The 27,599-nt window shown below is 38.1% G+C and overlaps 1 protein-coding gene and 1 pseudogene across 2 annotated transcripts in view; one reads left to right on the top strand and one right to left on the bottom strand.

Moving 5' to 3' along the window:
- SPATS2 (spermatogenesis associated serine rich 2) overlaps positions 1 to 27,599 on the top strand; it is a 138,935-nt gene that overhangs the window by 40,564 nt on the left and 70,772 nt on the right. For both annotated transcript variants that reach the window (XR_009565512.2, XM_030835165.2), the window contains exon 2: positions 18,664 to 18,934. Coding sequence is in view for 1 of the 2 variants with exons in the window: in XM_030835165.2 (XP_030691025.1) it covers positions 18,910 to 18,934 (25 nt within the window). In the remaining variant the exon portion in view is untranslated. The remainder of the gene's footprint in view (positions 1 to 18,663; positions 18,935 to 27,599) is intronic.
- On the bottom strand, positions 9,505 to 16,964 carry LOC132598017 (protein ripply3 pseudogene; annotated as a pseudogene).

Raw genomic sequence — 27,599 nt, 5'->3', positions numbered from 1 at the left:
AGTTATCTGTATTATATATAGTAGTGGGTATATGTCATTCCCAATCTCCCCCTGCTTCCCCCCTGGTAACCATAAGTTTGTTTTCTGCATCTGTGACTCTATTTCTGTTTTGTAAATAAGTTCATTTGTACCTTTTTTTTAGATTCCACATATAGGTATAAGTGATATCATATGATATTTGTTTTTCTCTGTCTGGCTTACTTCACTCAGTATGACAGTCTCTAGGTCCATCCATGTTGCTGCAAATGACATTATTTCATTCTTTTTTATGGCTGAGTAATGTTCTGTTGTGTATATGTACCACATCTTCTTTATCCATTCCTCTGTCGATGGACATTTAGGTTGTTTCCATGTCCTGGCTACTGTAAATAGTGCTGCAGTGAACATTGGGGTGCATGTATGTTTTCAAATTATGGTTTTCTCTGGGTATATGCCCAGGAGTGGGATTGCAGGATCATATGGTAGCTCAATTTTTAGTTTTTAAAGGAGCCTCCATACTGTTCTCCATGATGGTTGTACCAATTTACATTCCCACCAACAGTGGAGGAGGGTTCCTTCCTTCTCCTCTTTCAAAAAGCATTCCTTTTTAAGGGGTAAACCCTTGAGAGGAAAACCCCTTTTGCTTGGCCTTGCTAGAACTCTGGCTAATACTCTATTTCGTTCATTCCTTTATTGTCAGACTGCTCAGTTGAATAGGTAAGGGGTTTGGCTGCCACTTTTCCACCACCTGCTCTCATTAAACCCCTGCATTCTGATATACCATAATTTTCCCCTGAATCTGAAACAGCACCCTCTCAGTCAGACTCACACAAGGCTTAGAATGTAGTAGGCATTCAGTGAATATTAGTTGAATAATGAATGAAATGAGAAGGTTTAGAGTACTATCACTGAGGGCTCTCTAATACTTTCGATCAATGCTTTTAAAGAATTCTGGTAAGAAACCATTATGCCGGAATTCAGTCTAACTGGATGCTAATGTATAACAAGAATTGTTTTTTTTTCAGAAACCCATGGTTTGTATCAGATTCCAGGAAGAAGTTTTACTTACTGTGTTTTAGAGAAAGTTTAACTCTCAAGGCAAATTTATTAGCAAAATATCTTTTCTGTTTTCTTCTATCAAGAGCACTCAGACCTTGGTTCAGTGATACTCAGACCTTGGTCCTTGAGCCCCAGGTAGTCCTTTCAGCAACTGTCTTCTTCTGAGACCGTTATTGTATTAACCAGACTATGCTGAGATAGGGTAACTATGCTGCCATTTTGTTAACAATAATAGCTAATATGGCACCAGAGGCGTATTCTTTTATTTTATTTAATTTATTTTTGGCTGTGTTGGGTCTTAGTTGTGGCATGAGGGATCTTTTGTTGCGGCGCGCGGGCTTCTCTCTAGTTGTGGTGTGTGGGTTTTCTCTCTCTAGTTGCGGTGCATGGACTCCAGAGCACGTGGGCTCTGTAGTTTGCGGCACATGGCATGTGGGATCTTAGTTCCCGGACCAGGGATCGAACCCCCGTCTCCTGCATTGGTAGGTGGATTCTTTACCACTGGACCACCAGGGAAGTCCTGGCATATTCTTTTAAATATAGCATCTCAGCTTTGGTGAATTTGATTTCTCTTTTGCCGTTTTAATAAGTAGACTTGTTTACAGTTAATTTTTTTTTTTTTTTGGCCACGCATCTGGTGGCATCTTAGCTCCCCAACTAGGGATGGAACCCATACCCCCTGCAGTGAAAGTGTGAAGTCCTAACCACTGGACCTCCAGGGAATTCCCTACAGTTAAAGTTTTAGCTTTATCTATCTAGTAGATAGTATTAGTTTGCCAAAAGTAATTAGAGCAAGGTTTCTTGGATTATAGTAGAAGTCTTCTTATTCAGTACCATCCAATCTTACACAGTTTACTATTAACTGAAAAAATTGGTAAAGCAAGGTATAAAAATGATACATACATATCATAAGCATTTTATTTTTGCTTAAAACAAATAAATGTACATTTGTTCACCAACTTTTTTTTTTTTTTTTTTTTTTGCGGTACGCGGGCCTCTCACCGCTGTGGCCTCTCCTGTTGCGGAGCACAGGCTCCGGACGCGCAGGCTCAGCGGCCATGGCTCATGGGCCCAGCCGCTCCGCGGCATGTGGGATCTTCCCGGACTGGGGCACAAACCCGTGTCCCCTGCATCGGCAGGCGAACTCTCAACCACTGCGCCACCAGGGAAGCCCTTCACCAACCTTTTGATATATTATGTTATGAGTCTGCTGATGAGAGTTCTTCATCTATTTGGCATTAATTGCGGCCCATGATGCATTGCTTACAACTTCCAATTACAGTTTTTCTACGTGGAGTGAGAACTCTTAAAGACTTGAAGCAATGAGTATAGACTCCTCCTAGATTTCTAATTTTTCCCCAAGGTTATTTATGTGTCTCACCCACACTTAAGTTGAGGATTTTTTTTTTTTAATATTTGGTTGCACAGGGTCTTAGTTGTGGCACGTGGGCTCCTTAGTTGTGGCATGCGAACTCTTAGTTGCAGCATGCATGTGAGATCTAGTTCCCTGACCAGGGATCGAACCCAGGCCCCCTGCATTGTGAGCACGGAGTCTTATGCACTGCACCACCAGGGAAGTCCCGGGGACGGTGTTTCAAATGATTTATATTCAGTCTTTCAGAGCCTTCAACTTAGTTCTCAAAGAAATAGCAACTTTTCTTACATTCGTAGTTCATTAATGTATTTAGTATTTCATTACAATCATGTAATTGTAATTATGGACACAACTGGAATTAAGTAGGTTTGAGAACAAATACATCAGACTCAGTATAGTATAGGGGGAGCAGAATGCCCCAATGTCAGTGCTACCTGTTAGCTGCCAGTGTTCAGCCAGGGATATTGGTCAGTGCCTGGCAGAGGGAATGAAGAGTATCAGTTAAACTGTGCCGTTAAGAGGCAAAAGGATGTCTTTAGTTTATTTTCTTTTTTGTTAAAGTTTTATGTAATATACATAAAGTAAAATGCAAAATGCTTAAGGGTACAACTAGATGAATTTTTTCACAGTGAACAGACCTGTATAATAAATACTCAGATCATGATAATAGAATAGTACCAGGATCCTAGAAGCCTTCCTATACCCTGACCCAGTTTCTTTCCCACTACTATTGAGACCTCTATCACTATCGATTAGTTTGGCTTATGTATGAACTTCATATAAATGGAATCATACAACATACACTCTTTTGCATCTGACATTTTTCTCTTAGCATTGGTTTTTTTTTTAACATCTTTATTGGAGTATAATTGCTTTACAATGGTGTGTTAGTTTCTGCTTTATAACAAAGTGAATCAGCTATACATATACATATATCCCCATATCTCCTCCCTCTTGCGTCTCCCTCCCACCCTCCCAATCCTATCCCTCTAGGTGGTCACAAAGCATGGAGCTGATCTCCCTATGCTATGCGGCTGCTTCCTACTAGCTATCTATTTTACATATGGTAGTGTATATATGTCTATTAGCATTGGTTTTGAAATTGATCCATGTTATGTCAGTAGCTCGTTCTTTTTCTGTATTGCGGTATATAGTATTCTGTTCTGTAAATATACCACAATTTATTTATCCATTCTGTCATTGATAGATGTCTACATTTGTTTCTAGTTTTGGACTCTTAAAAATAGTGCTGCTATAAACATTCTCGTACATGTCTCTGGTGCACATATACATGCATTTTGTTGAGCATATACTTAGGAGTAGGACATCTGGTTGTAGGATATGCTTATGTTCAGCCTTAGTAGATTTTACTAAATAGATTTTTACACTCCCACTAGCAGTGTGTGAGAATCAGTTATTCCACATCCCTCGATGGCCCTTTAAAAAAAAACTTTACCATGTATTTTTATCATTTTGTTTATGTCGTGTATTTGGTTTTTAAAAATATCATATAGAATATTCATGAACCCACCATTTAACCTGAGAAGTTTAATATTGAATATTGACAGTCTTACATGTTCTCCTCTCGCCTTTCAAGGTAAATACTCTAATTTTTTTTTTTTTTACTCTTTCCATTGCCTTTTCAAAAAATAGTTTTATCAGGTGTATGTGTGTGTCTAAATAATATATTGTCTAGTGTTAGTTGTATTTAGTTTTTTTTTTAAAGAATATGTGTATGCAATCTGGGAATTGATTTTCTTTTCTTTCTTTTTTAATGCTTTACATTAGGTTGCTAAGATTTATCTATATTGTTGTATACAGTTGTAATAGTTGACTCATTTTTCTCTGCCATATAATACTTCATTTAGTGGATTCATCACAGTTTATTCATTTCCTGTTGATGACATTTGGGTTGTTTCCATTTCTTACTGTTATGAATTCTACATGTTTTCTGGTGTGCCATGAGCAAGAATTTCTCTTGGTACTTAGGAATGTAATCTCTGGGTCATAGGATTGATAAATGTTCTAGTTTACAAAATAATGCCTATATTCCAAAGAAGTTATACGAATTTATACTCTATCATCAATAGATCAGGGATGAGAGCCTTTTCATTATGAGAGAATTTAAAATTATAACCTCAGTTACTTTTAGAGATAGTTACTATTTACATTTTCTATTTTATGCCTGTGTTTGGTAACGTGTTTTTTAAGAAATTTGTTACCTACGTTTTCAAATGTATTGACATAAGGTTGTCTCTATTTTTGTCTTGTATTTAATGTCTGTAAGATCTATACTTTTAAAAAAAAATTCCTGATATTGATAATATTGATATTTGTGCTTTCGTGCTTTTTTTTCTTTTTCCCTTCTTCTTTTAGGAGTTTCTTGCTGGGTCAAGCAGTCAATTTTTTCTTTCATATTTTTTTTTCTTATTGCATTAAAATTTTTAAAAATCATGGTAAAATACACGTAACATAAAATTGACCGTTTAAACCATTTTAAAGTGTACAGTTCAGTGATGTTAAGTACATTCACATTGTTGTATAACTGTCACTACCGTTCATCTCCAGAACTTTTTCATCTCCCCAAATTGAAACTCTGTACCATTAAACAATAATTCCTCATTCTCCTACCCCACAGCACCTGGCAACTTCGTCTCTATGAATCTGAGTACTCTAAGTACCTCATATAGGTAGAATCATATAGTATTTGTCTTTTTTGTGACGGGCTTATTTCACTAAGCATAATGTCCTCAAGGTTTATCCATATTTTAGTATGTGTCAAGTATTGGCACATAGTAATTTATCTTAAATACTTATTAATTGATCAGTTAATAATTTTTTCAAGTTAGAAGGTATATTGGAAATCACTTTTTCTATTTGCGTGAAATTTCCCTTTATGGATTAGAATCAGTGAATATAGCTCTTAATTGCCTTATTTTGTTTTTGCCTAATAGCTGCCTCCATTCCCTTGTGCTGTTGGTGCATCTGTGCTTTGGGGAGATGGGAGGAATGGAGTTTATATGTGTGTGGAGGGGGTGAGGATTAAATGATCAGTATTGTTTAAAACCATTATTGAAGAATTTATACAGCTGAGGATAATTTGGCTTGATTGGGCTTGGGTTACAGCCACCCGCATGAGGAGGAGGGTACAGACAACTCACCACGCAGCTAGCAGTGAAACAGGAAAAGACAAACTTGTATGTATTCCTGCTCTGCTCCTTTTGAGCCCCCTCTACTCCCACACTTACAGCTGCCACTGATGACTAATGTTAAGCAATTTGGAGGGTCCTGTGTCTTTTAATAGTAGTAAGAGGAGTTGTGCTATCACATGGTTTCTGATTTTCCACCTAGAATGTATTTTAAATTTCCAGAAATTCTATTTTATTCCAATTTCCAATTCTGTGTTGTTCCAATTCAAGGTTTATATTTTAAAAAAAGGAATTTATTGGTTTTTCTAAATGAAAATTCCATTTTCCAAAATAAAATTTGTGGTGATCAGACCTTATTATTATGGGAGTTTTGGGGTTAGAATGACACATGGATTGGAAACTTAGTGCCAATGAATAAAGACTTTGTTGAGAAAACAGACTTATGGAAATGTCTCACATTCACCTTTTTGACCTAAGGAAATCATCTCCTTTGTTCCTAATTATTTTTTAGAATATATCATTGCATTACTTTGGGTCTCTCTCCTTTTTCTTTTTTTTCTTCTCTTTCATATTCCTTTATAAAGCTAATGAGAATAATTATTGGCAAAAATGATATTGTGGAATAAGAACTCTTGGTTACTTTCTCATAACCCAAACCTTTAAAAGTCAGGAAAAATATTTTTATTTGGAACTCCCCATTTTCTTGTTTTTGGTTGTTATTCTGCAGGTCTAGAAATTAGTGTTTGTAGGTTCTTACTGACACATTTCTTGAACCCGTTGATTGGATTTCTAAGTTGAAACAAATGTTATTTAGGTTAAACTGAGGGTTTTCAGCTTTGGTTTAATTTACTAGGAAGGGATCTTTTTTAAAAAAAGTATTACAGTTTTTTTGAATAGATAAGATGCTTGTATGGTTCCAATGCCAAAATAGAAAAAGGCCAATTGAAAAGTCTTTCTTACCCGAGTTTCCTATTTTTTCAGTTTCCATTCCTCAACGGATCATCACTGTTGCTAGTTTCTTGTTTATCCTTCCAGATATACAATATTTATGTATATATGATAGTATAAATATATTCTCCCCATCATATTCATTTAACAATATATCATATCAATACTTAAGAGGACATTCTCTTTCCTCAAAAACATTTGCATAGTATCTCATTGTATGAATAAACCATAATTCATTAAACTAGCGTTCCATTGATGGACAATTAAGTTGTTTCCAATCTTTTGCTCTAATAAATATTGTTTCATTTGATAACCTTGAACATACCTTTCCACACATTTGCAGATATGCTTGTAGGGTAAATTCCTAGAAATTCTTTTGCTGGGTCAAATAGTATATGTATTAAAAATTCTGGGGGGGGGTGTATAAATTTATTTATTTATTTTTGACTGTGTTGGGTCTTCGTTGCTACGCCTGGGCTTTCTCTAGTTGTGGCGAGTGGGGTCTACGCTTCGTTGTGGCGCGCGGGCTTCTCATTGTGGTGGCTTCTCTTGTTGTGGAGCATGGGCTTCAGTAGTTGTGGCTACGAGGGCTCAGTAGTTGTGGCTCGTGGGCTCTAGAGTGCAGGCTCAGAAGTTGTGGCACACAGGCTTAGTTGTTCCATGGCACGTGGGATCTTCCCGGACCAGGGATCAAACCCGTGTCCCCTGCATTGGCAGGCGGATTCTCAACCACTGCGCCACCAGGGAAGTGCCTGTATTTAAAATTTTGATAACTACTGTCTAGTTGTTTTTCATAGGTATTGTACAAATTGACATTCTCACTTAGATGTGAGGTAGCCTGTTTTCTACATAGTCTTACTACCAGTGTGTGTAATCATTTTGGACATTTGTCAGGGTAAAAAACAGTGTTTTAGTAGTTTCAAAGTGCATAAAATAGGCTAAGTACTTTTTAATCTAAGTATAAACGTGTAGTCCTCCCTCAGTATCTGCTGAGGATTGGTTCCAAGACCCCCCACAGATACCAAAATCTGCAGATGCTCAAGTCCCTTTATATAAAATGGCATAGTATTTGCATATAACCTAAACATTTCCTCCTGTATATTTTAAATCATCTCTAGATTACTTATAATACCCAATACAATGTAAATGTTATGTAAATAGTTGCTGGCGTGTGGCAAAACCAAATTTTTCTTTTTGGAACTTTTTGGATTTTTTTTCCCTTGAATATTTTTGATTTCGGTTGGTTGAATCCGAGAATGCAGAAACTGCAGATATGGAGGACTGGACTGTACATGGTATAAGAAGTCAAATAGTGGGCTTCCCTCGTGGCGCAGTGGTTAAGAATCCGCCTGTCAATGCAGGGGACACAGGTTGGAGCGCTGGTCCGGGAAGATCCCACATGCCACGGAGCAACTAAGCCTGTGCGCCACAACTACTGAGCCTGCGCTCTAGAGCTTGTGAGTCACAACTACTGAGCCCAAGTGCTGCAACTACTGAAGCCCGCACGCCTAGAGCCCGTACTCCACAACAAGAGAAGCCACCAAAATGAGAAGCCCATGCACCACAACGAAGAGTAGCCCCCGCTCACTGCAACTAGAGAAAGCCTGCACGCAGCAACGAAGACCCAACACAGCCAAAAATAAAAATATATATATTTATATATAAATATATGGCTTTTAAGCCCTCCCTTATCCACTCGCTATACTGCATCTATACTAAGGCTATATATTCAACCTCAGTGGAGCATGTGCTTTGGCTTGGATTTCCATGAGTAGTGATGGATTTATGCTAATCCATCCACATTTAACGTTTTTCATCGCTTTTTCTTTTTTTTCCAAATCAGTATATTCCTGAAAATTAAGAAAATAATTAAAATATGTAATATAAAATTTACCATCTTAGCCATTTTTAAATGTACAGGTCAGTAGTGTTAAGTATATTTACATAGTTGAACAGATCTCTAGAAATTTTTTGTCTTATAAAATGGAAAATTTCTGCAGGCATCTCTTCATTTTATTGCACTTTGCTTTATTTTACTTTGCAGATATTGCATTTTTTACAAATTGAAGCTTCGTGGCAACCCTGCATTAAGCAAATCTCTCAGTGCCATTTTTCCAGCAGCATTGCTCACTTTGTTGTCTCTGTGTGACATTGTGAGAATTCTCCCAATATTTCAAACATTTTCATTTTTACTGTATTTGGTTTTTTTTTTGTCTCTCAAAATATTTCAAGTAGAAATTGGGAAGACAACCAAATGTAAAATAGTTAAGTAAAAAACCTTGACGAATACACTCATTTGGTCATCAAAATATAAAAAGCTGAAAATAGTATTACATTAGGTACCTTGATTGAAAACAGTGTTATTCTATTCAAGTAATAAGCCCAAAGCGGTCCCCAACTAAGAGTTAAAGCTTGTCTCTCTATTCATACACACAGCCCTTAGACAAGAATCATATATGTTTTTATCCAGAATGGTCCCTCCACCCAAATCCTTGTCTTTTTATTTTTGTTACTTTTATGGAAATTATTCAGTGTGTTTTTCATAAATAAATTTTGTTTTCAGAATGCCAGTAAGCCACCACATCAACCTTGGACAATATCTGAATCATTTTTACAAAAGTGGAAATAGCCAAATAAAGGGTCTCAGGTTAAGTGAGAGGCATGGGTGAGTTATTAATCGATATGGACTAATCTGTCCTTTGATCAGCACAGTGACATTGCTGAACGTGCTTTGAAAGTTGGCCCCACCTGATAACACCCCATGTGGACACAAAGCTCTTGGTCCTAGAATCCTTTCTCAAAGGTATAAATGAGGCACAGAGAATCACTAGTAGAAGGATGAGTAAAAGCTGAGTCTTGCCAGAGTGGGGTGCTGGCAAGAGAAAGTCAGGTCCTTGTATACCCGGTTGAAAGGCAAAGTGTCCTGGCGAGGCTGTCCCCAAGGGCTGTCCTGCAGGGCACGTGTGAGGTGGGTCTGGTGTAGGAGAGACAGACTTATTGGGATGAAGGGCACCCAGCATCGTCCGGAGAGTCAGGGTTGGGGAGCAGACCCTTACCACCAAGGCCACCGCGGACTCCGGGTTGCTGTCCTGGGTTTGTCAGCCGGTCTCTGCCCTTTCCTCCTGGGCTGTCTTCCTCCTCCTGGCACTGAAGGTCAGAGGGCTGGGTTTTTCTTCGTGCTCCTCATCTGAATCTGACTTGTCACTGTAGAGGTGAATGGTGGCTTGCATAGGGAAACTAGCCAGCACCTTCACCCCGGAACTCTGCAGATACTCTTGATGCTTAGAAAGAGGTAAATAAAGTCTTACAGGATGCTGAGACCCAAAGGCTCCCCCTTCAATCCAAAGGTTTGTTGGTCACCTCCAGGCTCAAGCTTAACAGTATTTGATAAGCTCCTCTTCCTCTTACTGTTGTCATGATGTCCCAAGCACTGTGAGGGAGCCCAAGATGGAAAGATGAGTCGGACACAGTCCCCCAGTTCATGCATTTTAAATCTCGCTTCCAGTTCTGCTGGGCTCAGCATCCTGGGGGTTCACGATCCAAGGTCTCTATGGTGTTTGGCTCTTGGCCCTCGAGGTGGCGGTGGTTCCCGGGGACCGTCCCCCCGGGGCAGTGACAGACGCGTCCCCGTGCCTCCCGGGCTCCGGCTGCCACCTCAGGTCTGATGGTGCCCTCCGAGCCCGCGCCCCTCCAGCGGCGCACACTACCGGCCGCGCCTTTAACCAGTCTGGCGAGGGCGCTCACCCTACTGTATTTGTTATGGTGATCTGTGATCAGTGATTTTTGATGTTAGGACTGTAATTGTTTTGGAGCGCCACAAACCACGCCCATATGAGAGGCAGATTTAATGGATAAATGTGTGTGTTCTGACTGCTCCGCCAACTGGCCATTCCCCTGTCTCTCTCCCTCTCCTCAGGCCTCCCTATTCCCTGAGACACAACAGTACTGAAATTATAGGCATACTTTGTTTTATTGTGTTCTAAGTTATTACATTTCGCAGATAATTGCTTTTTTTTTTTTTTACAAATTGAAGGTTTGTGGCAATCTTGCATTATCAGATGATGGTTAACATTCTTTTAGCAATAAAGTATTTTTAAATTAAGGTATGTACATTTTTTTAGACATAATGCTATTGCACACTTAATAGACTACAGTATAGTGTAAACATAACTTTTATAGGCACTGGGAAACCAAAAAAATTTCTGTGACTTGCTTTATTGCGATGTTCACTTTACTGCGGTGGTCTGGAACTGAACCTGGAGTATCTCCAAGGTATGCCTGTACCTGTGAAATCACAATATCCCATTTCCCTCTCCCTACAGCCCCTGGCATCCACCATTCTACTTTCTGTTTCTATGAATTTCACTACTTTAGATACCTCATATAAGTGGAATCTTACAATATTTTTCTTTTTTATGACTGAAACTTCATTTAGCATAATGTCCTCAGGGTTCATTTACATCGTGGCATGTATCAAGGTTTCCTTCTTTTTAAAGGCCAAATAATATTCCATTGTATGTATATGCCACATGTTGTTTATCCAGTCATCCATCAATGGACATTTGGGTTGTTTCCACCTCTTGTCTATTACATTGATAAATAGTGCTACGGTGAACATGGATGTGCAAATATTTCTTCGACATCCTGCTTTCATTTCTTTTGGATATATACCCAGAGGTGGGATTGCTGTATCTTATGGTAGTTCTATTTTTAAGTTTTGAGGAAGCTTCATATTATTTTCTATAGTGGCTGCACCATTTTATATTCCCACCAATAGTGCACAAGAGTTCCAATTTCTCCACATCCTCAGCAACACTTATTTTCTGTTTTTGTGTGTGTGTGTGTGTGTATGTGTGTGTGTTTTTGTGTTGTTGTTGGTTTTGGTAGCAGCCATCCTAATGGGTATGAGATGATATCTCATTGTGGTTTTGATTTGTGTTTCTCTAATGATGAGTGATGTTAAGCATCTTTTCATGTGTTTTTTGGCCATTTGCATATCTCCTTTGGAGAATGTCTGTTCAAGTTCTTTGCCCATTTTTAAGTTGGTCATTTATTTTTCTGTTGTTAAGTTGTAGGGGTTCTTTATATCTACTGGATATTAACCTCTTATCAGTTAAATGATTTACAAATATTTTCTCCCATTCCATAGATTGCTTTTTCACTCTTGATTATTTCTGTTGATGTACAGAAGTTTTTAATTTTCACATGGTCCTGTTTGTCTATTTTTGCTTTTTTAACTGTGCTTTTGGTGTCATATTCAAGAAATCATTGCCAAATTCAATGTCATGAAGCTTTTCCTCTGTGTTTTCTTCTAGGAGTTTTAGATCTTATGTTTAGGTCTTTAATCCATTTTGAGTTGGCTTTTGTATATGGTGTAAGTGATGGGTCCAGCTTCATCCTTTTGCATGTAGATATCCAGTTTTCCAAACATCATTTGTTGGAGAGACTATTCTTTCCCCACTGAGTGGTCTTGGTGCCTTTGTTAAAAATTATTTGACCATACATGTGACAGTTTATTTCTGGGCTTCTGTATTCTATTCCATTCATCTAAATTCAGTCTTTATGCCAATACCATACTGTTTTGTTTTGTTTTTTGTTTTTGGCCGTGTTGGATCTTCATTTGCTGCATGTGGGCTTTCTGTAGTTGCGGCGAGTGGGGGCTACTCTTTGTTGCGGCGCCCAGGCTTCTCATTGTGGTGGCTTCTCTTGTTGTGGAGCACGGGCTCTAGGCGCGCGGGCTTCAGTAGTTGTGGCCCGCAAGCTTAGTTGCTCTGAGGCATGTGGGATCTTCCCGGACCGGGGGTCGAATCCGTGTCCCCTGCATTGTCAGGCAGATTCTTAACCACTGCGCCACCAGGTTAAGTCCCCAAAGTCTACTTTAGATTAGTACTAGTTTAATTCTGTAAGATAGCTTGTCTTTCTCCCTCCTTTGTGCAGTTATTGTCATATATATCGGCTATATTTGTTATAAACCCAACAGTACAGTGTTGTTATTACTGCTTTATACAATCTTGTCTTTTAAATAATTTAAGAGAATAATTTTTTTATTCTTTTTGTATTGGAGTATAGTTGCTTTACAGTATTGTGTTAGTTTATACTGTACAGCGAAGTGAATCAGCTATACGTGTGTGTATATATATATATGCCCTCTCTTTTGGATTTCCTTCTCATTTATGTCACCGCAGAGCATCGAGTAGAGTTCCCTGTGCTATACAGTACGTTCTCATTACTTATCTATTTCATACATACTATCAATAGTCAGCCTCAATTTCCCAATTCATCCAACCCCCCACCCCCACTTGCCCCTTGGTATCCATATGTTTGTTCTCTACGTCTGGGTCTCTATTTCTGCTTTGTAGTTAAGATCATCTATACCAGTTTTTTTCAGTTTCCACATATATGTGTTAATATAAGATACTTGTTTTTCTCTTCTGACTTCACTCTGTATGAGAGAATAAAATTTTTAAAACACATTCTTTTATATTTACCCATATATTTACTTTTTCCAGTGCTCTTCATTTCTCTGTGTAGATTTAAGCTACCAGCTGGTGTCAGTGGATTCTCTGAGTTATTGGGGATGTCTTTATTTCACCTTCATTTCTGAAAGACAGTTTAGCTATCTGGATACAGAATTCTTGCTTGACAATATTTCCTTTCAGCATTTTGAATATGTCATCTCGCTGCCTTCTAGCCTCCCTTGTTTCTGATGAGAAGTTAGCCACTAGTTATATCTTTGCTTCCCTGTAAGTGATGGGTTGTTTTTTTCTTCCTACTCCCAAGATTTTCAGTTTGGGGCTTTCATCAGTTTTACTACATGTCTAGGTACAGACTTCTGTGTTTTTGTAGTTGTGGTTCATTGAGCTTCTTAATGTGTAGATTAATTTTAAAAATCAGTTTGTATTGTTTTTGGTCACTTCCTATCCTTTCTCTCCACTTCTTCTGGAACTCCTAATTTGTGTATGTTGGTACACTTGTTCCACAGGTCTTTAAGGCTCTGTTTGTTTTTCTTTATTCTTTTCTCTCTCTTCAGATTAGATAATTTCTATTGCTCTTTCTTCAGGTTTATTTTTTTATTCTGCTGTAGTATTCAACTCTAGAGTTCCATTTGGCTCTTTTTTATGATTTCTGTCTTTTTGTTGAGATTTTCTATCTGTTTAAGGCATTGTTCATATAATTTTCTTTAGTCTTTTAAAGCACTTTGACGTCTGTGTTTGCTAAGTCTGGCATTGAGCCTACACAGGGATGTTTGCAATCACATGGGATCGTTTTCCCCTTCTCAGTTTGGGTCACACTTTCTTGCGTCTTTACATCCCATAAATTTTTGTTGAAACTGTGGACATTTTACATAATATGTTGTAGCAATTTTGGATTCTGATTTTTTTCCCTTTTGAGGGTTGTTGTTGCTTTGTTATTATTGTTGTTTTTTAAGTAACTTGCCTGGACTCAACCTGTAGAATCTTTCTCCTTGGTTTGTGACTGCTGATATCTGCTCAGTTTTGTTTCTGTTTTTTTAATTTCTGTTTTAATTTTTAAGTTTGGCTTCCTGGAGTGACACCTATATCTGCATTGCTTAGTGGTCAGTTAATGATTGGTCAAAGATTGTGCTAAACACCTTGAGCCAGTAAGCCTTCCTCTCTCTGCTGATCATTGTGTGTGTTGGGGAAGCTCCTTCAAAGTTCAGACAGTTTAAAAGTCTGCCCTAACTTTTACTTTCTACTGGGCCCTTTTGTGTCTTTTCTGCCTGTTTATGCAGGCTCCTGGTGGACCCTTTCCAATCTCTCCAGTGCAGATGTGTAGAGCATTTATCAAGGTCCCTTAAGTTTCGTTTCCAGATTTCCTTTTTTAATTTCTGTCTAGTCTGCTGGTCCATTGCTTGCACTGACAGCAACCTCAGGCTCGCTGAGCCCTTGGTCTTGCTTTTTCATTTGCCACCAAGAATGCAAACTCTTACTGACAATGCGGATAGGCGTGGGGTTTTTCTGTGCTTTGCTTTAAATCAAGTCAGCCCTCTCTGTCAGTGAAGCTGCTGGTTTTCATGACTTTCGCCACCTTGGTAGAACTACCTTTCCCACTGACCTCTGGGGATGGGAGTAGCTTTAGGCAATAATGCCACAGACTCTCTCTTTTCTTACCCCAAGTTCAGTAGTTTCTCATGAATAACCACAGAGAAGGTAACATTTGAGAAAAGACCTGAAGGAGGTGAGGAAGTATCCATGTAGATATCTAGGGGAAGAACATTCCTGGCAGAGGCAACACCTTAAGGGCCTTAAGGTGAGAACATATCTAAGTTATAAAAGGGACAGTAAGGAGGCCAGTGTGGCTGGTGTGGAGTACCTGAGAGGAAGAGTAGTAGGACGTGAGGTCAGAGAGATAAAGCGAGGATGGGGACAGGGTGTTAGAGCAGGTAAGACCTTTTAGGCCACTCTAAGGGCTCTGGCTTTTACCTTGAATGAAATGGGGAGCTGCTAGAGGGCTTTGAACAGTGGAGTTGGGACACAATGTCTTATAATTTTAAAAGCAGCTATGTGAAATAGAAGCCAGAGAGTGGCAGAATAGAAGGCTCAGGATGCCAGTTAGGAGACTATTACAGTCTTGATCATAGCAATGCAGGTAAGAAATGATTGTGGCTTAGATAAGGGTGGTAACAAGTGGTCCAGTTCTGGTGTATGCATAAGGTAGAACAGATAGGATTTCTTCTGATGGATTGGCAGTGGGGAGTGAATGATACTGGTCCCTTATTTTAAGGGGCTTTTCCTGCATATTATCTGTGAATGTTTTTTCTGTTCCCTTTATTGAGTCCTATGTTTTTTGAGTTTATTATATTTATTCTAATTATCCATAGATTGGATCATTTTTATGTTCTAATATTATCTTCTAATTGCTTTAATATCTGTTTGTTTGTTTGTTTTTTTAAATTCTGAAAGGCTTTCTCCACTCTGTTCACTCTGTTTTCTCTGTATCTCTTCTGTTTCTTGCTGTTTCTGACATCTTATTGAACCTTTAATTGTGGTGTTTTGTTTTTCAGGTTTTCTTCAGCTTTGCAGACAACTTTCTTTTCATTCTATTTATTCTTATTCATTCTTTAATTTATTTCTTAGCTCTTATTTTATTGTATCTAAATTCTTTTTTAAAATTTGTTTTATTTATTTTTTTTGGCTGCGTTGGGTCTTCATTGCTGTGCATGGGCTTTCTCTAGTTGTGGTGAGTGGGGACTACTCTTCCTTGTGGTGTGAGGGCTTCTCATTGCGGTGGCTTCTCTTGTTGTGGAGCACGGGCTGTAGGCGTGCGGGCTTCAGCAGTTGTGGCATGAGGGCTCAGTAGTTGTGGCTCACGGGCTCTAGAGTGCAGGCTCAGTAGTTGTGACATATGAACTTAGTTGCTCCATGGCATGTGGGGTCTTCCCGGACCAGGGCTCAAACCCGTGTCCCCAGCATTGCCAGGCAGATTCTTAACCACTGTACCACCAAGGAAGCCCTGTATCTAAATTCTTTTTCTTTTCTTTTTTTTTGCGGTACACAGCTCTCTCACTGCTGTGGCCTCTCCCGTTGCGGAGCACAGGCTCAGTGGCCATGGCTCACGGGCCTAGCCGCTCCGCGGCATGTGGGATCTTCCCAGACTGGGGCACGAACCCGCATCCCCTGCATCGGCAGGCGGACTCTCAACCACTGCACCACCAGGGAAGCCCAAAGCCCTCTACATTCTTATTTGAAGTATTCAAATAAGTATTCAAGGGAGAATCTGCTTTTGGTTTTGCGGGATTAGATTGTTTTCCAGGTTAGGTTCTTCATCTGCTGCATAGTAATTTCTTCTCTCTCATTGTCTTTCTCTTTTGTTATTGGATATTTGATAGTTGCTGTGTCATTTTTATTGATCTTCTTTATATTTTATGTGGAACAGTTCTGTTTATACCTTTTATTTGAGAGAGATCGTTGAAATATCCTTGATATGTTTCCCACCTAATTTGAGACCTATCCCCACCCAATCTTGCTTATCAACTATGGTTAGTGGTTGATTGTTGCTTTCATCCTCTTTTCAAGCTAAGGGCATGAAGGTAGAGAAGAGCTTGCCATTGAAGAGTTTAATCATTTTTGGTGATTTGAATTCTGTTCTTTTTTCTAAAGTCTCATAAAATGTTTTCTATCAGGCCTACTTTATCCAGTGGTAAATTCCATGTATTAACATAAGCTTTGCCAGATTCTCCCAATGTGGCTTAATGCCCTGGAAGATGGCAAGCCAAGGAGGTTCAGCCTCCTTTTCCTGAGGTCCCATAGTGGTTTATAGAGTTTTGTTTTCTTTTTCCACACTTTGCGGCTTGTGGGATCTCAGTTCCCCGATCAATGATTGAACCCGGGCCCATGGCAGTGAAAGTGCGGAGTCCTAACCACTGGACCACCAGGGAATTCCCTAAGAGGCTCTTACTCTTGATGGATTTTTTTTTTTTTAAACTTACCCATGACTATCCCTTTCATTCTCCTCCTTCCACATTGAAAAGTATTTCATGTAAGATCACTCTCATTTCCTTCTTGGGTTGCATTTTTTAAAATGTTTATCCTATCAGGTGTCCAGGTATAAGAGTTCTATGATCCTCCTCATGCTTTCTTTACCCAGAAATCTTGGACATGTATTTTTATTTATTTATTTATTTTTGGCTGCATTGGGTCTTCGTTGCTGCACACAGGCTTTCTCTAGTTGCAGCAAGCGGGGGCTACTCTTAGTTGTGGTGCGTGGGCTTCTCACTGTGGTGGCTTCTCTTGTTGCGGAGCACGGGCTCTAGGCACATGGGCTTCAGTAGTTGGGGCACACGGGCTCAGTAGTTGTGGTTCGTGGGCTCTAGAGCGCAGCTCCGTAGTTGTGGCGCGTGGACTTAGTTGCTCCGTGGCATGTGGATCTTCCCAGACCAGGGCTCGAACCCGTGTCCCCTTCATTGGCAGGCGGATTCTTAACCACTGCGCCACCAGGGAAGTCCCTGGACATGTATTTTTTAAATGTTCAGTAATATGGAAAAGAAAGCATTTGTTTCTTTGCAACTTATAAAAGCTTTCTGTAGTATTGACTAATTCAAATTTTGATGTTTGAGTTTTCCTTATCAAATTAAATTCCCCTTAGCCTCTCCCCTTCCCACTCACCCCCTCCCCACCCCAAGTGTCTTGCAACTATATGTGAGCTGGGAAACTTGAGGAGCGGTTAGATAAAGGAAATTCTAGAAGAACAGAAAAGACCCTTGATTTGGACAGGAAGAGCAGGTGGTAAGAGAGATCTTAGGGAATGATAAGTAATTATTTTAGTCTGTGAGGCAGAGATGGGGATAAGATTTTTTTTATAACTTTATTGGAGTATAATTGCTTTACAATGTTGTGTTAGTTTCTGCTGTACAACGAAGTGAATCAGCTATAAGTATACATATATCCCCATGTCCCCTCCCTCTTGCGTCTCCCTCCCACCTTCCCTATCCGACCCCTCTAGGTGGTCACAGAGCATCGAGCTGATCTCCCTGTGCTATGCAGCAGCTTCCCACTAGCTGTCTGTTTTACATTTGGTAGTGTATATATGTCAGTGCTACTCTCGCACTTTGTCCCAGCTTCCCCTTCCCCCCTCCACGTCCTCAAGTCCATTCTCTACATCTGTGTCTTTATTCCTGCCCTGCCACTAGGTTCATCAGTACCATTTTTTTAGACTCAATATATGTGTATTAGCATACGGTATTTGTTTTTCTCTTTCTGACTTACTTCACTCTGTATGACAGACTCTAGGTCCATCCACCTGTTACGTTCCTTTTTATGGACACTTAGGTTGGGGATAAGATTTTGAGTTAGATACAAGCTAAGAAGAATAAGAAAACATGCTTTCTGAACTAAGAAGATGGTTTGATTCTAAGAATAATGTTTCTTAAAGAGCAAAATATTGCTTGTTTTTAAGGTTTACAGTGATTTCTTATTTTTTGAGGAATTTTTTTTAAAATTGAAGTATAGTTGATTTAAAATGTTGTGTTAATTAAAATATTGCTTTTTATAACTATATTCTTTCTAGAGTACTTTCTTTTAATAACTAGTTTCATTTAGAAAAAGTAGAAAATAAAGCCTGTGGATATCTCTTAGAAATTTTGTACAACTGTTACTCTAATAGTGAATATGTGTGTGTGTGTTTTCCCCCCAGAATCTCCCTGGAAAAAGAGACATGAACGTCTGCAATGACATTTCCTGACAAGAAGTTGATACGAGAGAAGAAAAGGAGATCGACAGCTAGTGAACAGAATTTTGAATAACCAGGATTTTTATATTTATCACCTCCAACTACAGCCTTCTGTTGCCTGTTTTTAAACCAGAGATCACTACAATCAGAACCAAGACAAGGCAAAAGGATACTTTTCTTCTGTATTTTTTGAGACTAAAAAAAACTGAAATGTCTAGGAAACAAAACCAGAAGGGTAAGATTCCATGTGGGCATAAATTGTTAAAAGCATAGTTGTGGAGTAATGATCACCATTTCTATCTGTACATAGTTTTGAGTGTTTTGAGTGATGTCATGCTTTTCCTCACCTAGTGCAATACTACTGATAGTTATAACTTATCTTTCTGTCATGACTGCACAATTAATTTTAGAAGAGTATGGAACATTCACAGCTTTATCTGTTGTTCCTTTAACTACCTAAGGATTTGTGGATATTAGATTATAGCTTTTTGTGTTACTAGTTTGTGAATTAATTCATATAACAATTGCTTTTCTACTCTTATAAACTTATTAATATACTTTTAGGAAAGCCAAATGCATCTTGAAAGTGCACTTTTTGGAGAGTGAACATATGTTATAAGGGGTAGGAGATAACTTACTACAGGATATTCTATATCCTGTGAGTTGATGTTTCTTCGGAGGCAGGAAATGAAGCAAGAGTAAATGCTTCTAGTCATCGATTCCTTCTTTAGCTTTCTTTCTGGGATTATGACTCTAGCTTTTTGTATAAAGTAAAATATAAGTTGCAAAGAGTCAAGAAATATCAAGAGTACTTATAAGGAGGAAGGGACAACAAAGATGATGAAGTCACTTTTTCAGCTTTCCAAGAATAGCTGTGAAAATGTAAAGGGACAAATAGCACTAGAACTGTCACACATAACTGGAATATGTTTGTTAAAAGAATGACCATAGCTATCCTGGATTTTTTTCCCCTCAATTTAAAGTTAATGTTCTTTAATTCAAAACAAAGCTGTAGACCCAGGTCTCACGTGTTAAATATGAAGGAAATGCTTAAAAAAATGTTTTAATGGAGTATAGTTTATTTACAATGTTGTGTTGGTGTCAAGTGTACAGCAAAGCGATTCAGGTATATACAGACACACACACACACATGCATACCTACTATTCTTTTCCATTAGGTCATTATAAGATATTGAGTATAGTTCCCTGTGCTATAATTAGGTCCTGTAGTTTACCTGTTTTATAGGTATAGTAGTGTGTATCTGTTAATCCCAAACTCCTAATTTATCTCTCCCCACCGCTATCCCCTTTGGGAACCATAAGTTAGTTTTCTACGTATGTGAGTCTATTTCTGTTTTGTAAATAAGTTCATTGTATCATTTTTTTTAGATTCTACATAGAAGTGATATCATACACTATTTGTCTTTCTCTGACTTACTTCACTTAGTATGATAATCTCTAGGTCCATCCATGTTGCTGCAAATGACATTATTTCATTCTTTTTTTGTGGCTGAGTAGTATTCCATTGTGTGTGTGTGTGTGTGTGTGTGTGTGTGTGTATCACATCTTTTTTATCCATTCATCTGTTGATGGACATTTAGGTTGAAGGAAATGCTTTTAAACTTAATTTTGACTGGCCAAATCAAAAATCTCATTATACGAAAACAATATACCACAGCTGCTTGTGGTTTTGAAAGCTGTAGTTTCATTGTATAGAAAACCTGTATAAAGAAAATCTGAGCTCTAAGGAATGGTTAGATTACTAAAGAAGCTGAACTCTTCTGTGGAGTGAGACTTATCAACTGAAAAGTTTTTAAAATTTCATCTAAAAAGTTTAATATTTAATTTTTCCTTAAAAAGTTGACTTCAGATTGCTTTGACCTTTTAAAAACTATAGAGTCTTTGTTTATTTCATGCCTGTGTTGTTCCAGAGCTATAAAAGAGTATCATTGCTTTCTATAACTGCTATCCAGTTGCTGTAAAATGAATATAAATTTTAGATCACATCATAGGCATTAAGTGCTAACAAATTTCGATTGAACGTAGCCTAGATTTACACTTAGTTGAAACAAAAGAAAGCTTGTATGTTGTTAGGACTTTCTCTGAAACAAATATATACATATATATAACTGATATTTGAACTCCCCAAAATACAAAATACTTATAAAATTCTATCTCATTTAATTCATTTATATATTTAAAATTTCATAGTTTTGGGTTTTATTAGTCCAAATAATTATACTCACTTTATCAGCTTAGTTAAAATACATTAAAAAGATAGATACTATGGTAGTTTCTGTTCTGTAGTGACAACTCATTTACTAAGTGTCATTTTGTAATGAGTTATGTTTTTATTCCACAGTAGACCATGTTTCCATATTTTCCTATATCAGTAATACTGGTAAATTTCTTATTTAATGCAATATTTAGTGGAGTTAAACTTGTATGGCTTAAATTAAGGTCAATTTCAGCTGCAGCCATTGATTGCTCTAAGCCTTTTAGCCAACACCTAGCAGAAGTCAGATCAGTGCTTCTCAAAGTATGATCTGTGAACTAGAGAAATATTTTTAAATGGAGACTGTTTAGAAACTTTTATTTTTTTGATGTTGACCATTTTTAAAGTCTTTATTGAATTTATTACAATATTGCTTCTGTTTTATGTTTTGTTTTTTTGGCCGCGAGGCATGTGGGATCTTAGCTCCCCGACCAGGGATTGAACCAGCACCCCCTGTATTGGAAGGTGAAGTCCCAACCACTGGACCCCCAGGGAAGTCCCTAGAAACTCTTTTATAGTGATTTGACAGTGCTGTAACATCCAGACCCTTTCAAAACAGTTTTATTGAGGTATAATTTAAAACTATAAAATTCATCAATTATAAATGGACAATGTTATTATTTTTAGTAAAAAAAACATTTTTGGCCTTGCCATGAGGCTTACAGGATCTTAGTTCCCCGACCAGGGATTGAACCCAGGCCCTCGGCAGTGAAAGCACTGAGTCGTAACCACTGGACTGCCAGGGAATATCCTGTTTTTAGTAAATTTATGCAGTTGTGCAACCATCACCACAATCCTATTTTAAAACACCTTCCTCACCCCCAAAATTTACTCTTACCTGTTTACAATCAATTCCTGCTTTTAACCCCAGGCAAACACTGATCTACTTTCTGTGTCTTTAGTTTTGCCTTTTCTAGAGATTTCATATAAACAGATTAATACAATATGGTTTTGTGTCTGGTTTCTTTCACTTAGTGCAATGTTTTTGAGGTTCCTTAATGTTTTTTAATGTATCAGTAGCTTGCCCTTTTTTACTGCTGAGTAGCGTTAAGGTATAAAAAGGAAAAACCCTGTTTCTTTTTACACTCTGCTACTCATGATGTTTGTGTGACCAGAAGTGTGGATGTTCTTCCCACATTGACCAGTTCTCTGATACCAGCTGGGCGTCCCTACAATCCAATTCAATTCTGACACTGTCTACTTGGAGTTAGCGTTAGATCCCACAGGTTAAGGGCTCAGTCCCTCAAGACTGCTCCCACTTCAGACACCAATCATGAGTAGTGGATTCCCAAGTTATCCACCCCTCTGTCCAACTTGGCTACAAACGGGTGTTTTCCACGACCCCCTCCTCAGGTTCAGTAATTTGCTATAATGCTCACAGAACTCAGGGAAACACTTACTACTTTTACTGGTTTATATACATAGAAGAGAATGTGATAAAGAATACAGATGAACAGCCAGATGAAGAGGTATATAGGGTGAGGTCTGGAAGGGTGCCCAGTGCAGGAGCTTCTGTCTCCATGAAGTTGAGCTGTATTACCCTCCTAGCACATGGATGGGTTCAGTAACCTGGAAGCTCTCTGAACCCCATACTTAAGAGATTTTTTTCAAGGTTTTATCACATAAATGTGATTGAGTATTATTAACTCATCTCTAACTCCTCTCTTTTCCCTTACCCAACGGATGGGTGTGGGACTGAAAGTTCCAAGCCTTAATTATGGCTTGATCTTTCTGGTGACCATGCCTCCATCCTGAAGCTGTCCAGGAACCCACCAAGTTGCTTTCTTAGAACTAAAGATGCTCCTATCACCCAGGAAATTTCAAGGCATTTGTGATCTCTTAGGAACTGGAGTCAGATACCAAATATTAGAACAGAAGGTGCTCCTAGCACCTTTACAGCTTAGGGAGTTACAAAGGTTTTAGGAGTACTTAGCCAGGAACTGGGGATGAAGACCAAAATATTTATTTCTTCTTATACTACAATATCACAGGTTGTATCACATTTTGTTTATCCATTTACCAGTTGATTATTCATTTGGATTATTTCCAGTCTTGACTATTATGAACAATTATAAATTATGAACATTTGCTTACAAGTCTTTGTGTGGACATATGTTTTTGTTTCTCTTGGAGAAATACCTAGGAGCAGAATTGGTTAATTTTCAAAGAAATTGCCATGCCAGACTGTTTTCCGAAGTGGCTGACCATTTTATAATGCCACCAGCAATAAATGTTGGCTTTGGATGCTTCATATCCTTGCCAACACTTGGTATGGTGTCTTTTTTATTATAGCTCTTTTACTAGGTGTGTACTGATATTTCATTGTGGTTTTGATCTGTACTTCCTTAATGACTGATAATGTTGACTATTTCTTCATGTGATTATTAGCCATTTGTGTATCTTTTTGGGTGAAATGTCTATTTAAATTCTTTATTCATTTTTACAAATTGGGTTGTAGGTCTTCTTCCCCCCCACAATTTTTTTTTAATTGAGGTATAGTTGATTTATAATATTATATAAATTTCAGGTGTACAACATAGTGATTCACAATTTTTTTTTGTGATTCGCAATTTTTAAAGGTTATACTCCATTTATAGTTGTAAGAATTTTTTATTCTGAATACAAGTCCATTATCAGGTACATGATTTGCAAATATATTTATATATTTTCCCAGTCTGTGATTTGTTTTTTCATTTTCTTAATGGTGTCTTCCCACCACTCCACCCCCCACCCCACCCCCGCACCATGTGGCTTGTGGGATCTTAGTTCCCCGAGGAGGGATCGAACCTGGTCCCTTGGCAGTGAAAGCGCAGAGTTCTAACTACTGGACCGCCAGGGAATTCCCAATGGTGTCTTTTTAAAAGTGAAAGTTTTTAATTTTGATAAAACCCAGTTTATCTTTTCTTAAAGTATAGTATAATAAGTAAGGTGTAGAGTAAATCCTCCAACCTTTCTTCCCCCAAAGCTTTATTGGCTATCCTGGTTTCTTTATGTTTCCTTAGAAATTTAGAATCAGCTTGTCAATTCATACAAAAATATCTGCTTGGAATCTGATAGAGGTTGCATTAATCAATAGATCAATTTGTGGAGAATTGTTATCTTAACAATAGTGAGTCTTTCAATTCATGAATATAGCATATCTCTACATTTATTTAGATCTTACTTTCTCTCCGTAATGTTTTATAGATTTAAGCGAACAGACCTTGCAGTTCCTTTGTTGAGTTTGTTCCTAAGTAATTTATTCTTTTTTTAATTTTGGTTGCACCAGGTCTTAGTTGCAGCAGGTAGTCTCCTTAGTTGCAGCTCGCTGGCTCCTTAGTTGTGGCACATGAACTCTTAGTTGGGGCATGCATATGGGATCTAGTTCCCTGACCAGGGCTTGAACCCGCGTCCCCTGAATTGGAAGTCGGATGCTTAACCACTGTGCCACCAGGGAAGTCCCAGTAATTTATTCTTTTTGATGCTGTTGTGAGTGAGACATTTGATTTTTGTTGTTGTTAAACTCACTTATTAGTTCAAGTAGTTTTTAGTTGATAACTTAGATTTTCAATATATAATGCTGTGTCCTCTGTGAATAAAGTTCGTTTTCCTCCTCTCTTCCATTCTAGATGACTGTAATTTCTTTTTTCTTGCCTTTTGCATGGGCTTGAACTTCCAGTATATTGTTGAAAAGAAGTGTGAGGGCAGGCATCTTTGCCTTGTTCTCACTCTTGAGGAGAAGCATTTAGTCTTTTACCATTAAGTGTGATGTTACCTGTAGGTTTTTCCTAGATGCCCTTTATCAGTTTGAAGAAGTTCCTCTCTCTTCTTATCTTGCACCTTGCTGAGTTTTTACATGAATGGGTATTGGGATTTTGTCAGATGGTTTTTATGCATCTATTTCAGTGGTTCTCAAACAGGGATGATTTTGCTGCCTAGGGGATATATGGCAATGTCTGGAGACATTTTTAGTGGTCACAGCTTGGGGCTAGGGTTCTGTTGGCATCTAGTGGATTTAGGTCCAGGATGCTGTAAACATTCTGCACTACACAGGACAGCTCCACACAACAAAGATGTGCTTGGCTTTATTTAAAGTGTCAATACTGCTGAAGTTGAGAAACTCTGATCTATTGTTATGATCATGTGTTTTTGTCCTTTATTTATATAGAGCATTATATTAATTAATTTTCATATGTTAAACCAATTCTGCATTCCTGGTATGAATCCCACTTGGTCATAGTATGTATCTTTTTTTATGTTACTGGTTTCTGTTTGTCATAGATTTCTACACCTGTATTCATGAGAGATATTGGTCTGTAGTTTTCCATTCTTGTGATGTGTTTGTCTAGTATATGATTTGTTCTGGAGAATATGCCATGTGTGCTTTAAAAGAATGTGTATTGATTTGTTTTTGGGTGGAGTGTTCTATCTATGTCAGTTAGGTTGGGTGATCATGATGTTCAAGTCATCTATATCCTTACTAATTTTCTGTTTACTTGTTCTGTCATTTACTAAGAGAACAGTATAGAAATCTTCAGCTGTAATTGTTGAATTGTGTATTGTTCCTTTCTACTCTGTCAGTTTTTTTTTTCGTTTGTTTTTGTTTTTGTTTTTTGCAGTACGCGAGCCTCTCACTGTTGTGGCCTCTCCCGTTGCGCAGTACAGGCTCCGGACGCGCAGGCTCAGCGGCCGTGGCTCACGGGCCCAGCCGCTCCGCGGCATGTGGGATGTTCCCATACCGGGGCACGAACCCGTATCCCCTGCATCAGCAGGCAGACTCTCAACCACTGCGCCACCAGGGAAACCCTATTCTGTCAGTTTTTAATTCACATATTTTAGGACTCTGTTATTAAGTGTATATAGATTAATAATTGTTATATTCTGCTGATGTATTGATTTTCTTATCATTACAAAATGTTCTTTTTATCTCTAGTAATATATTTAAAGTTTTAGTTTTTCTGCTAGTAATATAGCCGTTCCAGCTCTCTTACAGTTACTGTTTTCAGGGAATATATTTTTCATCCTTTTACTTTCAATCTGTTTGTGTCTTGGAGTCTATGGGGTGTCTCTTGTAGGCACCATATAGTTAGATCTTGCTTTTTATCTAGTCTAACAACTCTACATTTTGATTATTTAGTCCTTCACATTGAAAGTATTTATCAGTATGATTGGGTTTATGCCTGCCATCTGTTGTTTTCTATATGTCTCATTTTTATTCCTTTGTTACTCCTTTATTTCCTTCTTTTGTGTTAAACATATTTTTTAGTGTTTTGTTTGTTTGTTTGTTTGTTTTTGGCTGCGTTGGGTCTTCGTTGCTGCACGCAGGCTTTCTCTAGTTGCGGCAAGAAGGGGCTACTCTTCGTTGTGGTGCGCAGGCTTCTCATTGCAGAGGCTTCTCTTGTTGCGGAGCATGGGCTGTAGCTGCACGGGTTTCAGTAGTTGTGAACAGGCTCAGTAGTTGCGGCGCACGGGCTTAGTTGCTCTGCGGCATGTGGGTTCTTCCCGGAGCAGGGATTGAACCCGTGTCCCTTGCATTGGCAGGCAGATTCTTAACCACTGTACCACCAGGGAAGTCCCTCCTCTGATTTTTTTAAAGCTATTTTAAAAATAGTTATTTTATTAGTGATTGCTCTAGGTTGCAATATGCACCTTTAACTTACCACAAGCTACTTCAGGCTAATACTGACTTAATTCTGGTAAAATACAGTAACTTTGCTCTAGTATAGCCTCATTGCCTCTCCTGTTTTGTTTTGTTTTGTTTTATTCTTCTTTTTACAGGGTAATTTTATTTTATTTTGTTTTAAATTTTTATTGGAGTATAGTTGATTTACAATGTTACTTTCAGGTATACAGCAAAGTGAATCAGTTATACATATACATATATACTCTTTTTTTTTTTTAAGAGATGTTACTCTTAATCTGAAAATAGTACTTCAAGACCAGTAAGAAGTACACGAATCATCTATTAAAAACATGGATAATATATTTTAAAAAGCAGTTCTCAGAAGATGAAAAGCAAATCATAAATAAACATATAACAAGCTAGTCGACCTCTTTTATACTCACAATAAGAAACTGCTTAGCCCATGGGCTTTGCAAATGTTAAATGATATAACCCAGAATTTGAGATGATGTGAAGAAACAGACTGTCTTGTTTTTACTGGCTAGAGTGTGAATTGGTTACATCAGAAGAGTAGAAGCTTTCCATGATCCTGAAAAGAGGCTTTTTAAAAAATTAATCCTTCCCTACCAGATGAGGTAGGGAATCCTTCCCTATTCTGCTGAATAATATATAAGCCCTAGTTTGTTGTCCAAATTTGTTTGTTTCTTATTTTTTTTTTAATGCAGTAAAATAAATATGATAAACAAGCCTGGGGAACTGGCTTCAAACCACATGGAAAACCGTGCAAGAATCACAGCAACATTTATAATCAGTTGTTGCAGACATTAAAACAAAAGCTGAGGCAAGACTCATCCTCAGAGGGCTGGAACCCAAGCCAGGCTTGTCATTTGTGACTTCCACCTTGGCCTGAGTGAAGATGTAGACACGTTGAGAATGAACAGAGTATTTTCAGTCAGAAAGACCTGAATTGGGGACCCATTTCCCTCTCAATGGGAAATAATAATAGTTTCCTTTTTTTAAATT

The sequence above is a fragment of the Globicephala melas genome, chromosome 10, assembly GCF_963455315.2.
Source record: "Globicephala melas chromosome 10, mGloMel1.2, whole genome shotgun sequence".
NCBI classification, from domain to species: Eukaryota; Metazoa; Chordata; class Mammalia; order Artiodactyla; family Delphinidae; genus Globicephala; species Globicephala melas.
This window is presented reverse-complemented; position numbering and strand designations above follow the sequence as displayed.